Source organism: Cajanus cajan, chromosome 3 (genome assembly GCF_000230855.2).
Source record: "Cajanus cajan strain Asha chromosome 3, NIPB_CcT2T_4, whole genome shotgun sequence".
Classification (NCBI taxonomy): Eukaryota; Viridiplantae; Streptophyta; class Magnoliopsida; order Fabales; family Fabaceae; genus Cajanus; species Cajanus cajan.
Genome location: NC_138519.1, coordinates 77,041,744 through 77,057,711, shown reverse-complemented (window position 1 = coordinate 77,057,711; position 15,968 = coordinate 77,041,744). Strand labels below are relative to the sequence as shown.

At 34.0% G+C, this 15,968-nt stretch overlaps 1 protein-coding gene across 6 annotated transcripts; it reads left to right on the top strand.

Annotated features, from left to right (window-relative positions):
• Nucleotides 1-3,454: 3,454 nt before the first annotated feature.
• HESO1 (Nucleotidyltransferase family protein) lies at nt 3,455-15,156 on the top strand. Of its 6 annotated transcripts, none has more exons than XM_020346637.3 (10): nt 3,461-3,610; nt 4,124-4,210; nt 5,298-5,485; nt 6,614-6,778; nt 7,734-7,912; nt 7,997-8,092; nt 8,705-8,774; nt 13,664-13,794; nt 14,115-14,225; nt 14,438-15,156. In XM_020346637.3, exons 3-10 carry the CDS (start codon nt 5,347-5,349, stop codon nt 14,918-14,920), a joined length of 1,374 nt encoding a protein of 457 aa, XP_020202226.1. In that variant the 5' UTR covers nt 3,461-3,610; nt 4,124-4,210; nt 5,298-5,346; the 3' UTR covers nt 14,921-15,156. The 6 variants fall into 6 exon arrangements, with proteins under 6 accessions (XP_020202227.1, XP_020202225.1, XP_020202226.1 ...); XM_029269154.2 differs by having other exon boundaries at nt 5,277-5,485; XM_020346638.3 differs by lacking the exon at nt 4,124-4,210 and having other exon boundaries at nt 3,455-3,610.
• The last annotated feature ends 812 nt before the right edge of the window (nt 15,157-15,968 follow it).

Genomic DNA, 15,968 nt, shown 5'->3' with positions numbered 1-15,968 from the left:
AAGTTAAATTTTAAAAATATATTAGTATAAGAAGGAACATCTATACTACTATTTAACATGTAAACCAACCAAAAATACACCTCATGGTTTACAACATTCACCAAACAACCCAATACCAATATGTTTGAGAGCTACACACCAAGACATATCATACAATAATATATTCATCCAATACATATGAACACACCAATCAACAACACATCATATGCATATATCTCAACTAATGAATCGTTATGCATTTACCTACGAAGATTTTCTAACATACTAAAGTAGTCTAAGTGACTTGACCTTACAAACCAACTCAATCATTTTCACACCAAAATGCACCTGCTCGATCATAACTAAAATGAGGGTACCAATTCGTAATTTCTGATTTTTCAAGTGTCACCACTTATACTAGAAAAGTCTAATTTCACTGTTAAGAATAATATAGCTGGGTATATGCATCTCACAACCTTGACATGCATTACCAAGTCACATGTGGAGTTAACCCACCAACTATCTACAAGGAACCACACAATCTTTTTCAATGACTAGTTAAGGGTTGTAGCCCTGAACTTTATAATTTACTCCATATTGATTAAGGACTTAAAGGAGACTCAACAAAATTCACTCTAAGAATTTCACATATACTTAATGAGGGTTTTTAATAATTGGCCTCCTAGAGCACCAAAACAAAAGTCTCTATATGAGATCTTCAACTTTCTAAACAACACCCTTTCCACTAATCTTAAGTCAATCAATATGTTTTAATGTCTGCAACATTCTTAACATCAACACCTTAACACACATCTTCTATATAGATTACCTTAGGTTAATGCATATAGAGATCGAACCACACAATTATGTATAACATACAAATGCTTAACACCTCAACCAATAATAGCATATCAATACTCAACTATTCATTCAAAAATAACATATAAATGCTTATTCAACACTTATCAATCATACAAAACATATGAATACTCATCACCATATTTATCATCATTTAGCCATAAAACAATTATAACAATAAGTGTTTATCACACAATTCATTCATCAAGTAACCAACTAACTCAACTACAAAAGAAAATATTTTACCATGTTTCCACGTTGAGCGTGGCATATCGCGCTAAGCATTAGGCTTTTAGAGAGTTGTATAAGAAAATTTTCAAGTTCCCACGTTGAGAGTGAAATCTCATGCTTAGTATCAACCTTCCAAAGGCACACCTAGTTCTCACGTTAAACGTGAAACTCACACTTAGACTTACTCTTCTACTAACACTTTCCAATTCTTACACTAAGCGTGAAAATCCATGCTTAGCCTCATAAACTCAAAAACTCCAACATAGTTGAAGAACACCCCAAATGGGGATGTCAAAAAAATTTGTACCCACAGGTATCCATGGATAAAATCTGCAATGAGTAAAAAATGGATATTGTAAACGAGTACTTGTAGGTTATGGGTACGAATATTTTTTATACTTGCATGTTAATAGGGAGGGTACGAGTATCATAGTATATGTACCCGCGAATACCCATACTCGCTAATATTCAAATTGTCTGGACTTGTATGAATTCATTTTTTTTAATTTGTATAAATTTGATTTTATTTGGACTTTGTTTGGACTTATAATAGTTAAATATTGTATTTTATTATCTTTTATTTGAATTTTATTTTTATAATCTTCCAACTTTTTTTATGCAAATTTTATTTAAATTTTAGTTATAAACTTCAAACTTTTTTTTATGCATATTTTTTCTTAGAAAAAAAATTGTTACAAATAACTAAGATGTATGTTTAAGATATTTTGTTGAATATTTTCAAGATATATTCTTTAGCAAATATTCACGAGTGCTAGTGAATATCTACAGGTATTGAATAAATATGCGAATATCCGCTTAATAGATACCTGTACGGATATGAGAATGGGTATGTGACAGATATTTATTCGATTGGTAGATTAGTAGGAAGCTACTACTTGTATCTGTCCCGCCCTGTTGATATCCCTAACCCTAATAACTATGAACACCACCCAAATCTCCAAGATTCTCTCATTTTATGCAACAATCCATGCATGCAACCTCAAGACCTTCTAATTAGCATAACATGCAACTCAAAAATCAAAGAAGAATTGACATGCATCAACAACATATCAAGTGGGTTATTAATTCTCAATGTTTCGCCAATAACAACAAAAATTCCCAATTTGTTTAATCTTCCACCTCAGAACCTCTTAGCCACAAAAATGAAAGTTTTCAAGCAAATGTACTACATTGATCAATTAGAATTTGGGTTCTAGCTTCCTTTACCTCAATTTTGAACTTTTGAAGTAAGGAGAGAGAGGAAAAAGAAGAAATGAGATTTCGAGTTTCCGACATCCACTAGCTTTGCACCTCACCACAAATTGTGATCTTTCAAGGTTTTAAGCTCTCCCACCAAGTTTCTAGCAACAAACTCCCTTCTTAAAGAGCTTGAACGCTAAAGAAGAGAAGGAGAAACTTCAATTGATTTTTCCCAGAAAATCGAATAAGATAATAAGAAGCTCAACATTACAATTATGAAAAAATTTATGATAATACTAATGAAAAGGAAGACATTCCATGCTTCTGTGGTATTTTACTTTGATAATGAGGATAGTATATTAATGAGGATAAAAGATAAAAAATTCATACAAAAATATCTTTTTATCTATTATTAATTATTATCATACGATTTATGTTGTTTTTATAAAGATTAAAATTATAAAAAATAATATCAAAATAAAATAAATCACCTTTATATAACTTTTATGAAAATCACATTCTTCTATTATGTGATCTACATCTATTTAAACATGTTATTTCTCATATATATATATATATATATATATATATTTTTTTTAAAATTGATTTTCCCGCAAAAGCAAAGCGAAGCCTGGACCCGTTACTTTTTTCCCGCTTCTAAATCCAACGAATGAAAAAGATGTCAAACTTAAAAAAAAAATAAAAAAAATAATAAAAGGAGATGTCAACCTAAAAAGCCTCTTTTAATAAAAAAATATTATATAAAACATTAATATTTATAAATTTAAACGATTTCCTTTTTTCTTTTCCTAACATGTAAGATGAAATACTGTAAAAAAAAAATATAAAATGAATTCATTCTAGATATATTAAACATGAAGCTTCATCTAAAGGTAAATTTGAAACAAAATTCATTAATTATAGAATAATCTTTTCCATACTCAATAAAGTTCTAGAATATTTGATAAAAATAAAACAAATTAAAGTAATAGTCACCTTACATCTTTTTTACTTTTCTTAAGAAAATTATAAAAACGAGAAAATTATTTTTTAACAAAGTTTTAAATTACCCATCAAAATTATACGAGTCAAGTGTTGAAACTGGAAACATTTTCTTGTAATTTTTGACTTATATATATATATATATATATATATATATATATTTATTTATCTTTTTTACGAGTCATAATAATTTGCCACCACCACTATTCGCAGATTCAGTGTCTTAAAAAGTTGCATTGCGTAATAATTCGAAGTAGAAAACCCCTCCCCCTAAGTTTGCTCACTGCTACTTCATACTCACTCCCAAGTTTCCTCCTTTCTCGCAATAAACAATGCCAACGTAAGTTTCACCAATCACCCTTCATTTCTTTTCCCCCGAAATCTGAATGGTTTCTCTTGATTGTGCGTTTTCTATTCATCTTTGTCCTTTTCTTCATTACTCGCTGTTTTCTTTCTCTCTTGTATTATCTGGGTATTCATTAGTTGCTCTTTACTCTTGCTGCTTTCTATTGGGTCATGGGTATGGGTAGTTGAATTGGATAACGGAAATATGTGAATGAATTTTGTGAAATTTCTGTTCATGCTTTTCTGCTTTGAGTTAGATGGTGCTTCTGTGGCGCTGTGTTTGTCAATTATTAATTGTTTACGGATAGCTAGTTGTGCTTGTTTCTGATGCTTGAGCTAGGGCACTGAAATTGACCAAAACCTTCTTGTGTTAGTATCTTGATGTGGGTAACCAACAAGATTTGATCTTGAAGGAGATTTATGGATTATCAATTAAGAAGAATTGTTTTAATTTCTCATCAGCCTTTGTAAGTTGAAGGCTTAGTATGTTACTATGTTTGCATTGTAGGTAATTGCTATCACCTGTGCAACAAGATTTTGAAGGAGTTTATGGATTATCAATTAAGAAAAATAGTTTTAATTTCTCACAGCCTTTGTAAGTTGAAGGCCTTGGATGTTACATGTTTGCATTGTATGCAATTGCTGTCACCCATGCATCAAGATTTGATTTTGAAGGAAATTTATGGATTATCAATTAAGACAAATGGTTTTAATTTATCATCAGCCTCTGTAAGTTGAAGGCCTAGTATGCTATTGTGTCTGTAGTGTGTGTAATTGTTATAATCTATGAAGTCTGGATACTCTATAAATGCAAAATTATTTGTGTTCAACACATGTTTGACATTGATATCATTCCAAACGCCTTCATGTATATGTATCCAAAAGGTATCCATTAATTTTTCTTTTTCAAAATTACCCAATACGGATAATATATGTTTGAACAACTCAGGATATGGCTCCATTTCGAATAGATATGTACTATAATTTTTTATTGTCAAGTTTCCTTTACTGGTGTACAATGTGGCATTGAGGTTAGAACCTAAGACCTCATGTAAATTACCCAAACCCCTAACTGTAGGGCCAACCCTTGTGGTTGTGGCTTATTGTTAAATTTCTTTTAGTCTTTTATATTCCAAGTTGTTCTAAATTGTATGTGCTGTATAAAGGAGTGCCAATCCTAGTGCTAGGGTTTGCAAATGGCAAGCTGCTGATACCAAATGTGTCTCCCTTCTCGTTCGCTCTTCCATTCTAGCCATGCACCTTAGCCATCCAACCACTGTGCTTTGCCTCCAAACCTGTAAATAATCTCCTACTAGCAGCCATCTGCATTCTGCAGTTGCTGGTGGTTCTAGCTCCTCTTTTGGTTCTTGCTCCTTCCTAGATGCTGGGCCGATGTTCTCCAAGTTGCTATTGGTTCTACTACTCTTCTAGTTTCTAGTCTTTCAATTTGTGCAGAGTTGGTTCTAGTTAACATATATTAGCTGTGTTCTAGATTCTTAAAAAAAATTCTGTATCCCTGTATTTCTTTTGTATTATGTATACGGGCTTCTTAGGTTATCACTTTACATAAACTTGCACTAGGACACATGCTGCTGCTCCAAGGCTTTCAATACACTCATATTAAAGTTTGTGATCCTCTTGTCTTCATCTTTTCCATTTAGTGTTGAAAACCATTATTGCAGCTGCCTCATCGATACATCTACTACAACTCAGAGTTATTGAGGGGCAAAAATGAGTACATATAGTATGTTGGATATTGTTTTAAATCATATACTTCGGGTGGTCACACCATTACAAGAAGATTGGGAGATACGGTTTGCAATTATTAATGATTTAAGAAGCATTGTTGAATCCGTGGAAAGCCTGAGAGGTGAATTTTCCAACTCTGCTCTCTGTTCTTTATTAAATTACAATTTCTGTGGATTAAAATATTTGCTGGCTTGAAGTGGATATCACTTGACGTAAAGTAGCTTATTCTAGACCCATCTGAAGGTGTAATTTCTGTATATGGTGAATGAAGAAGATCCAAGAAGGGACTAATTACATTCTTCTAAATGTTTTGATTAGCATTAGTTCTTTCTATGCATATAATTGAATAGTTCTTTTTATATTTATGATTGAATTGAATGTATGAGATTCATGAATTACTTTACTGTATCTCTCTGCTATGAACCAGTAACAGGGTAGACCTGTTTCAGTATGTTGTAGGGAATGCCGGAGGCCTCCCAATTTTTTGAACTTCTCTATTTTTCTTTTTGTATATATAATGTTCCCCATCCAAAAGTTTGGTTTTTTCTTAACTGCCCTTAATCAAATTATGTTTATCCCTCCAGTAATTTAATTCCATCTCTTTCTTGATTACTGTCAAAATAATGTGTGCTACATCTAACTGAAAGCTTTTTAAATTTAAATGGATTGAGTTATTCATATTTTATTCATTTATTAGTTAAAAATAAACGATTTTTCTGTGGGAGAAGCATATCATTCAATCTATGTTACAGTTTTATCACCATTACAATTACATGGTTTTACTAAGTTGTTTTCTTTTTCTCTCCTCATCCAAAGAAGGGAAAAATAAAAGATGCCAACATGTGGGGGCAAGCTTCACACTAGATTGAAGGTTTCTCCATTAAATAATGGAAATTAAGATGAATTTTATTATCCTTTACATATGACAACTTATCCAGCATCTGATTTTTGTTGTTTACCTTGAGTACCACAAATGTAGAAATGATGGATTCAAGTGACTTATTGTTAGGATATAGAATAAAGGGAATTAGAGTAGTTATTAATTAGAAGGATATCATTTGCCTGGCCCATCATATCCATAAATAGGAGGTTACTTGGTAGAATAGGAAGCATTCATATCACAAAATTTTCTGCTCTATATGAAGTCATGTTATAAGATGATTCAGGCTCCCATATCTTTTATATAAATTTTTAATTCATTCGGTTATGAAATTTAAGTATTTAAAGTTGTACTTAATTTATGGAACAGGAGCAACTGTTGAGCCATTTGGGTCATTTGTATCTAGTCTCTTCACACGATGGGGTGACTTGGATATTTCAATTGAGCTATCAAATGGTTTGCATATTTCATGTGCTGGGAAAAAGCAAAAACAGACTTTATTGGGGGATCTTTTAAAAGCTTTGAGAATGAGAGGTAACATTCTTATACTTGAATGCCACTTGGAAGTTAGTATAGAGCTGTTTATTTGTTAACCGTTAACCATGTAGCAAATTTGATTTGATTTGCTTCCAATTTGCACTTTTTTTTTTAATCTTCATCTTCTCATAGTTCAAGCATTAGGATGTAAAGCTTAGTTGTTATTTTTTTTCCTATTGAAGTGAAATGCAATTAGGTATTATAAATATCGATGCAAGAAATTGTAGTGATGGGTGAAAACCACTATATATTCATCAGATGATTATTAATGTGTACTCATCTAAATTTACTGATACAACTAGGATATGTATCAACTGAAAATATATTATTTGGTTATTTTTGTAGAGCATTTATTAGTGGCTTGCACTTTGAAATTGTTATTTGCATGTAACTTTACAAATACAATTAAAATAGGTAGGATAATGTAGTTACATGACTACTGTTGAAGATTAGGATATGGTGAGATGATTTCCCTTCAGAATTTTGACTGGATTGGTGTCACATTTTCATATATGCCTTTTGTGTTGACTTGCACTAAATCTGAACAAAAATTATGCGTCAGTAACTAGAGAAAATACAGGGTGAATCATCTTATATGGTTGAGTTTCTCTATAATGTTTGTTTTAAATTTATGATTGAGTCATGCTGGATAGCATGATAATTTCACATACGTTATAAAACCATGTGATTACTCATTGAACCAATCAATCCAATCATGATTTTTATTTTTTTATCATTCCATGTCAGTTTTGATACTGGTTATCAGAGGTTTATTTTATTTGACTAAATTTTTCCTTTATATTTTAGAGTTACATTAGTAGTGCTTATTAAGCTTATCATTGCTTTCTCATACTTTCAAGTCTTACAACCATAATTAGCATAGGGAAATTTATGAAATTTGTTAGTTTCTTTAGATGTTCTTAATACATTCTGTAATAACGTTAATTTGCAGGTGGGTGGAGCAACTTGCAGTTTATCTCCAATGCACGAGTTCCCATTTTAAAATTTAAAAGCAACCAGCAGGGTGTATCTTGTGACATTTCAATTAATAACCTGCCCGGTCAAATGAAATCTAAGATTTTGCTTTGGATCAGCAAGATAGATGGCCGCTTTCATGATCTGGTTTTACTGGTACATTCTTGAGGCCAAAGAAAGGTTGCTGTGTTTGGAATTTCAAATTTCATCTGTTTGATTCATTCTTCCTGGTTTGTGTAGGTCAAGGAATGGGCCAAAGCACATAAAATCAATAGCTCTAAAACTGGAACTTTCAACTCCTATTCCCTCAGTTTACTTGTTTTATTTCATTTTCAGGTATTATTTCTCCTTTTTCATAATTCTTTATTGTGGTGATATTTTTCCCTCCTTTTTTGGGCTTTTGGGGGTGGGGATACTTTCAACTTTCTAGGAATTATTTTATTGATTTTGCTTATATGTTATCTCATCCATCTTATTTATTTTGGATTGGGTTTTGCTAAGTTGTCATATGCATTCTGCTCTTTTTCATCTTTCTACATAAACTCCAACTTCAAGCATTTAAGGGTGTCTTCGATCTCCCTGTCTTGAAAAATTTACCAAGTGCTCATTTCAGTTTGTTTCTGGCTTTCATAAATAATTACAAAGAAGCCACCTTATTTTTATCTATTTTTACTTCATTAATTGATTTCTATAGGAAATGATACTTTGCCCTTGTCATTTATTATGCAAATATTTGAAAAGAGGAAACTTAGTGAAAGTAAGGTGACATTTTTGTAATTATATTTTAATACATATAATAGTAACAAAAAATGTTCTCTCAAACCAAAAAAACCCTACAATAATGGGCACCTCTACTATAATATGTTTTAACTGTCAGTGGTCTTTTCTCTGAAGATAATAAAAGGATCTTCGTCCTCTGATGCATTCAATGTTTCCCTTCATTTTCAGACATGTGTTCCTGCAATTTTACCACCACTTAAAGAAATATACCCTGGCAATATGGTTGATGATCTAAGAGGTACATTTTATCTCTAATTTTGAGCATGAAATGTCATTATTCTAGCATTTGAGATATTGAGGTGAGCTTTGTATAAACTGAACCTGTTCGTAGAAAGCTAAAATATTTTCTCTCGTGTATGTTCAGGTTGAGTGCATGCTTCCATGTAAAGAATTCTGAAAATTCCTGCAACTTATTTCAATGCCTAGACTTCAACACATTAATGCTCATGCTATTTCTTTTACTATGCACATTACTTTACACTTTCTGTTTAGTTTTCTTTTTTACATGTATTTGAAGAAATAATCCTCTTTATTAAAGGTGTGATCAATATGTTGATGGGATTAGTTTCAGTTTCAGTGGTCTTCAGATAATCTTTGCAAAAATGATAATGGATTGTAGGTTTGGGGCTGATAATGATAATGCAAAAATGATAATCTTTGTTCATTACTTTTTGTTCTCGGCCATCTTTTTTAATCTTTTAGGGCTTCAAAAAATGGGGTGGGGGAAACCCTTTAACTATCCTTTTCCCTTTGCTCTCAATTGAAAGGAACTGTTTTTATTTTAAATTATCAAGGGTTACAGCATGTGTACCCATATATACACACAAATGTAATTGCTATCTTTTATCTGTGGGAACCAAAGATGAAAGAATTTTTTTTTCCTATCCTAAATATCAGTTGTATTAACAACACTCTTCTTTAAGTTGTTGGACGAATATTAATCATTCCCAACTTACAATAAGTTTCTTAATCTTGTTGTAAGGGGCCCCTTTGTGAACACATATGCCAATTGGATCCCTACAGGAACATGTGTTGTGGCACTATAAGATCATTGTTCAATTTTCCTTCGATCAAGTGTATGTCAATCTCTTCGTGTTTTGTCCTGTCATGCTGGACTGGATTATGGGCAATACTAATAGCTAAAATGCTATCACAAAATAGCCTTATTGTAACGACCTATCGTGGTCACTACATTATGTGGAATCACTATTACTAGCATCTGAAGCTAAGTTACTAGAATGCACAAGATTAATGGAGGAAACATACCATACATATATATATATATATATATATATATATATATATACACACATATATCATGAGTATATAAGTAAACAACCAAACTAATTTAAACAAAATATGTATACAATCATCCCAAAATAATCCTACATCCTTGTGTTGATCAAGCACACCTATACAAGGTACATTAGTAATATCGCCATCAAAAGGTCACAACACCTATTGCAGTAGCTCCTTAAGCCTATAGAAAATATGATTATTGCAATCCAAACTATCATGGAAAATAGAGAGGGTAAGTTAGAGTTCGAATACATGTATATATAAAAAACAAATTTATAATATACAACAAGCCATATATCATACATGAAAGCTAATTACATCCAAAGCAAACATGTACCTTACCCAATCATGTTCCAAAAAACATCAACAATGCACATTAACACACCTCAACATACATCATATGCAACACATCAACCAATGTATCATCACGCATTCACCTACGGGGATCTCCTAACAATATGAGCAATTTAAGTGATTTTCACCCTTCCAAACCAGCCAATCATCCTCACGCCTGAAGCGTCGGCTCGCTCACAACAAAATGGGATATCAATCCTAGGAAAGTCCGATTCTATCGTCAGGAGTAGTATAACTGGGTATAGGCTTACCACGACCTTGACATGCATTACCAAGTCACATATGAAATTTGTCCATTGATTATCTTCAAGGAACCACGCAACCTTTTCAAGTACTTGATTAAGGGTTATAACCCTCGATCTCCTACCTTACTCAATCACTAAGAATTTAGAGGAGACTCAACACACCTTAAAACCTACTCTAAGAGACACACCTTCTCAAGTAGGGTTTTTTAAATAGTGGCCTACCCGAGTACTACTACAAGATACCTCATGTGGGATCTCCAATTTTCAAAATAATTTTCTCTCCTCAAGTCCAAAGTTAGCCATCATGTTTTAATGCCACATCACATTCTCAACATCAACACCTCACCATGCATTTACTATATACATCACATCCAATCAATGCATATAGAGATTAATAGTATCAATCATATATTGTTGTGATTCAGGAATTGTGTGTATTGTTGTACACATACCAATCTTATTTATAGAGTGAATACAATAAATGATAGAGATACTAATCTCTAATATTATGGAAACTAATCTAATCATATCCCTAATTGATAGTGAGGATAATAGCCCATAATATATGTATCCACAATATCTGTAATATATTCACAATATCTGTAACACTCCCCCTCAAGCTGGAGCATATATATCATATGCACCAAGCTTGTTACAAATGTAATCAATCCGAGGTCCTTTAAGCGATTTTTGTGAACATATCTGCTAACTGGTCACCGGAGGCAGCCGGAGGTAGCAGTCAGAGGCGGCGATCGGAGGCAGCGACCGAAAGCGGCGATCGGAGGCGACGGCCACTTGAAGCGACGGTCGGAATCAGCGACTGGAAGCGGTTGTAGGTGGCGACCGGAAGCGGCGGTCGGAGTTGGCGACCAGAAGCAGCGACCGGAAGTGGCGGTCGGAGTCGGCGATCGGAAGCGATGACTGGAGGCGGCGGTCGGAGTTGGCGATCGGAAGTGGTAGTCAGAGGTGGCAATCGGAAGCGACAGTTGGAGGCGGCGACAGGAAGCGACCAATGACGACGGTGTGACGACTCGAGTTGGCGGTTGGAGGCGACAACTGAAGGCAGCAACCAGAGGCGACGGTCGGCAGCGTGGCAACTGGCGGCACGACGACCGGAGGCGGCGGTCGGCGGTGCGACGACCGGAGGTGGTAGCCGCCGGCGCAGCGGCCGACGACGGTCAGAGTGGGCGACCGGAAGCGGTGGTCGGCGGCGTAGCGATCGGAGGCGGTAGCCGCCGGCGCGGCGGCCGGCGGCAGCCGGTGGTGGCAGCAAGGGCCTTTGCAAGAAGAGAGAAAAATATATTTTAAAAGAAAAACCTAAGCTCTGATACCATGTTGTGATTCAGGAATTGTGTGTATTGTTGTACACATACCAATCTTATTTATAGAGTGAATACAATAAATGATAGAGATACTAATCTCTAATATTATGGAAACTAATCTAATCATATCCCTAATTGATAGTGAGGATAATAGCCCATAATATATGTATCCACAATATCTGTAATATATTCACAATATCTGTAACATATATAATATACCAATGCACCATCATTCATTCAACAATAGCATATCAATCATACAAAGCATATCAATGCTCATCACCATTTCAACTACACAAAGATAGCATACAACATGCAATAGGCACAAGTATTCTATTCATGTTCACCAAATTCACCCATCATACAAAATGTATCAACATTCAACTCATCAAAATCTCGTCTTACACTGACAATCTTTGCATAAAACAACCTATAGGGAGTTCTATTACTCCTATTATGTTCATCTTTATCTCATATGAAAGACAAGAATATTTTTTACAACTTTCATGAAGAACTCATGTTCTAATTCCCTCATTTACCATGTTAAAAATTGTAAAAACTGCAATAGTTTGCCTAAATGTTGACAGCTTGACTTTTGTTCACTAAAAAAGTAATAATTGGAGTTCTAGACCTCATTTTTAGGTGATTCCAACGCCATTGAAAAGCTAACATCCAAGACTATAACTTTAATGAAAACAATAAAGTCTAATTTGGAAAGCATTAAACTGCCTAGCGCTTCTTAAAGCGCTCAACACTTTGCCTCTAGGGATCTCCCTGTCACGCAGCTCCCAAAGGGCTCAGACCTTTCAAATGGCTCAACCCTTTCAAAAGCCCTCTGCCATTTCCAAACGGCTCAACCCTTTGCCTACAGGGATTTCCCTTGTCACGTGGCCCCCAAAGGGCTCAACCCTTTCAAATGGCTTAGCCTTTTGCCTACATAGGGCATCCCTGTTCTTCATCATTTTTGGACTTCTGCACCTGAAACTTGGAAAAATTCAACATGTAATGGAAGAAATAGCATCCATGCACCAAAAACAACTCAATTCAAGTCCCAGAAACAACATGCAACCATGAATTTTCCCCAAGATCATCAATTCACCTCACATGCAACAAAACCTCAAAACCCCCAATATTCAACATGTAACCCCTTGAATCCATCTCCACAGTTGTAGATTTAAGAGATTTTATCAACAATAAGCTTTTAATTCATTCAATAGTTCAATGATTCAACCAAAAATCCAATGTTCTAACTTCCCTTATCTCGAAACGAAGTGAAACTGAAGAACTCCGAGGTAGAAGAAGAACAACCGGCTCTGCATGAATTCAACGGCTTGATTTGAGGTTTCTACTACCTGAATCACATCAACACCACTAATAAATTGGGAAGAAGAGAAGAAGATTGAGAGAAAAAAAGTTCACGGATCAAAGACCTTCTCTCTAGAATTCTCTCTCTAGAAAAGCTAAGGGAAAGAGTTTATAAGGTTCTATTCAAAACAGAAACCTTATATACTCTTTCCTCCAGGGTCAAATTGAGTATCTGCCCAGAGAACCCCCACTCAAGTTAGACCTCACACATATAGCTATCTTTTTATCCATGGGAATAACAGATGAAAGACAAATTTTGCTACTCTAAATATCAACTGTGTTTCTAACTCTCCTTCAAGGCAACGCTACTTGGTCTAAATAAAGCTTGGTAAAAAGTACAAAAAAACTTGTTCAACATGATTACAAGGCAGCAACCCTTTGCCAATTTTTTGTTTGATTTATGAATTTGAAATGTTATAGTGCCAGAATTAGAATTGTCATTTTACTTGTATATATTAAAAAGGACAGATCCACCTTTTGAATTGTCTAGTTACCTTGTACAAGAGTTGTGTAACCTTTATCTCTTGATGTAATTTTTGCAGGTGTTAGAGCTGATGCAGAGAATCTTATTGCAGAAACATGTGATGCTAATATAAATCGGATCATATCAGACAGATCAAGGTCAATTAACCGAAAATCTTTGCCTGAACTTTTTGTTGAATTCCTAAGGAAGGTAGATCATTCTTTTCTTAATTTTATACTTTCAATTGGATTTGGTAAAATATGTTTGAATGCTCTCTGCGTTTAATATCTGGTATTTTTCCATGCACTTGATCATACAGTTCATAGCTGATAATTTTAAAAGCTATATGTCCTCTTTTCCCCATACCTCGGGTATCATGTATTCATTGGCCCAATTTTTGTTTGATTTATGAATAGCTAACATTTTATATATATATTGAGGCTCTATGGCAATGGATTTCATCAATCTATAGTACTTCTACGCATTATTTACATAAAATATCGATTACAGCATGTTGTATGTTCCTGCAGTTTGCTCAGATGGATTCATGGGCATCGGAGCTAGGAATATGCCCGCATACTGGTCAATGGGAACAGATAAAGAACAACATGAGATGGCTACCCCAGACTTATGCAATATTTGTAATACCCAGCTCACTTTAACAATTTGTTACTCTCTACTTCTTTATGGTGATTCCATGGTTTTGTTTTGGGGGATATAGGCTATGTTTAGTTATTGCCACAATAATACTTGATTCCTTTTAGGCTTTCCTATGATCCAATGCTAGATTCTATCATACAAATGTTCTCTTGCTCTGCTATTGATATTTGTAACCGACTTTTTGATTGGTTAGGTTGAGGATCCTTTTGAGCAGCCACAAAATACTGCGAGATCTGTCAGTGCAGGACAGCTGAAGAAGATATCTGAGGCATTTTTAAGGACGTACAGCTTGCTTATCTCAAAAAATCAGAATCAAAATTCACTTTTGGCCACCTTAGCACCACCATATGTATTAAGATGTCTCACAAAACCTCCCAACAGAAATTACAACGGTCCTATCAGAAATTACAGTGGAGGTTACTTTCAACGAACGCAACCACAAGTGCAGAGATTCATACGCCCACCACCGCCATTGCAACGTCATGTTCAAAATGCCAGTCAAGGAACAAGCTCCAATGGTTCATCGTCAAAAGGACCGGTGCAGGCACAGGCACAGGTGCAAAATGCCAGTCACGGAACAAGCTCCAACAGTCTGTCGTCAAAAGGACAGGTGCAGTTGCAGGCACAGGGACAGGCGCAAATATGGAGGCCAAAGAGTCAAAAGGAATCTCTATAGCACTGAGAACAACATGGTTTTAGCTTCAGCAGGTTTTGACTATTGCCTTTCAGTTTACTTGTTAATGTCAAGTGATTGGAAGAAATGGGATTTTGATTTTTTTTTTGCCCTTGGGAATCAGTAAGTGATTAACCGTGTTTGGTGGGCATTATCTTATTATAACTCTGATGTACTTGTGGTAACATTCGGAAGGTGCAACTTTGCATATGAATCAGATAAGTTGATTTGTTCGTTTACTAAGTTGCCTTAGAGTAGTATTCGCAACCAACAAAGATTAAGGTTATGTTTGGTGTCACGTTTGAAACTTGTAATCCGAGTTAGTTTGTCCTCAAACGCATTGTCACTGTCTGCATTAGGAGTGGGGAAAAAATTAAATTAAATTTTGAACTTTGTTTAAAAAAGTGAACTAAATTGTTTATAAAAAATTTGACGGAACAGTTTGAAAATTGAATTAAATTAAATTACAAAAGATGAACTATTTTTATAAAAAGATAAAAACCAGATGTTTAAAATGGTCTGTCTTGATGGGTTAGTCCCAATAGTTTGACAACCTAGGCTTTGAAAAAAGTGACTTAAAAAAATTGGGTCAATTTGGTTGAATCTGGTTGACTAATTAGATTATGCTAGGTGACTAATTTTTTTACTTGAAATCTATTGGGTTTATTTGGCTTTATCTTTATATATATAATTCCTTTGAAAAATTTAAATAAAATAAAAATTAAAGTTGACGAATTTATCCTATTTTGATGGATCATTGGGTAAAAATAGTTTAACTAAAAATATTATAATAGTTAAATGTCATTTGAATTGTAATTTAGTTTTAATTCAGTTTAATAAAAAATAATTTATTTTGTCTAAACTAAAATGTAGTTTAGTTTAGACGAATTTCTTTTAAGTTCAGGATAAGTTTTGTAAGTTTAGTTGAATCAAAAGTTAGAAAGGTGTTATTTTTTTTTAAGTAAGTTTAAAAAGTTATGTTAAATTTATCTTAATTTTATAACTATAATCCAATAAGAACACGTAAAGAGAACGAGAAACGGCAACAATA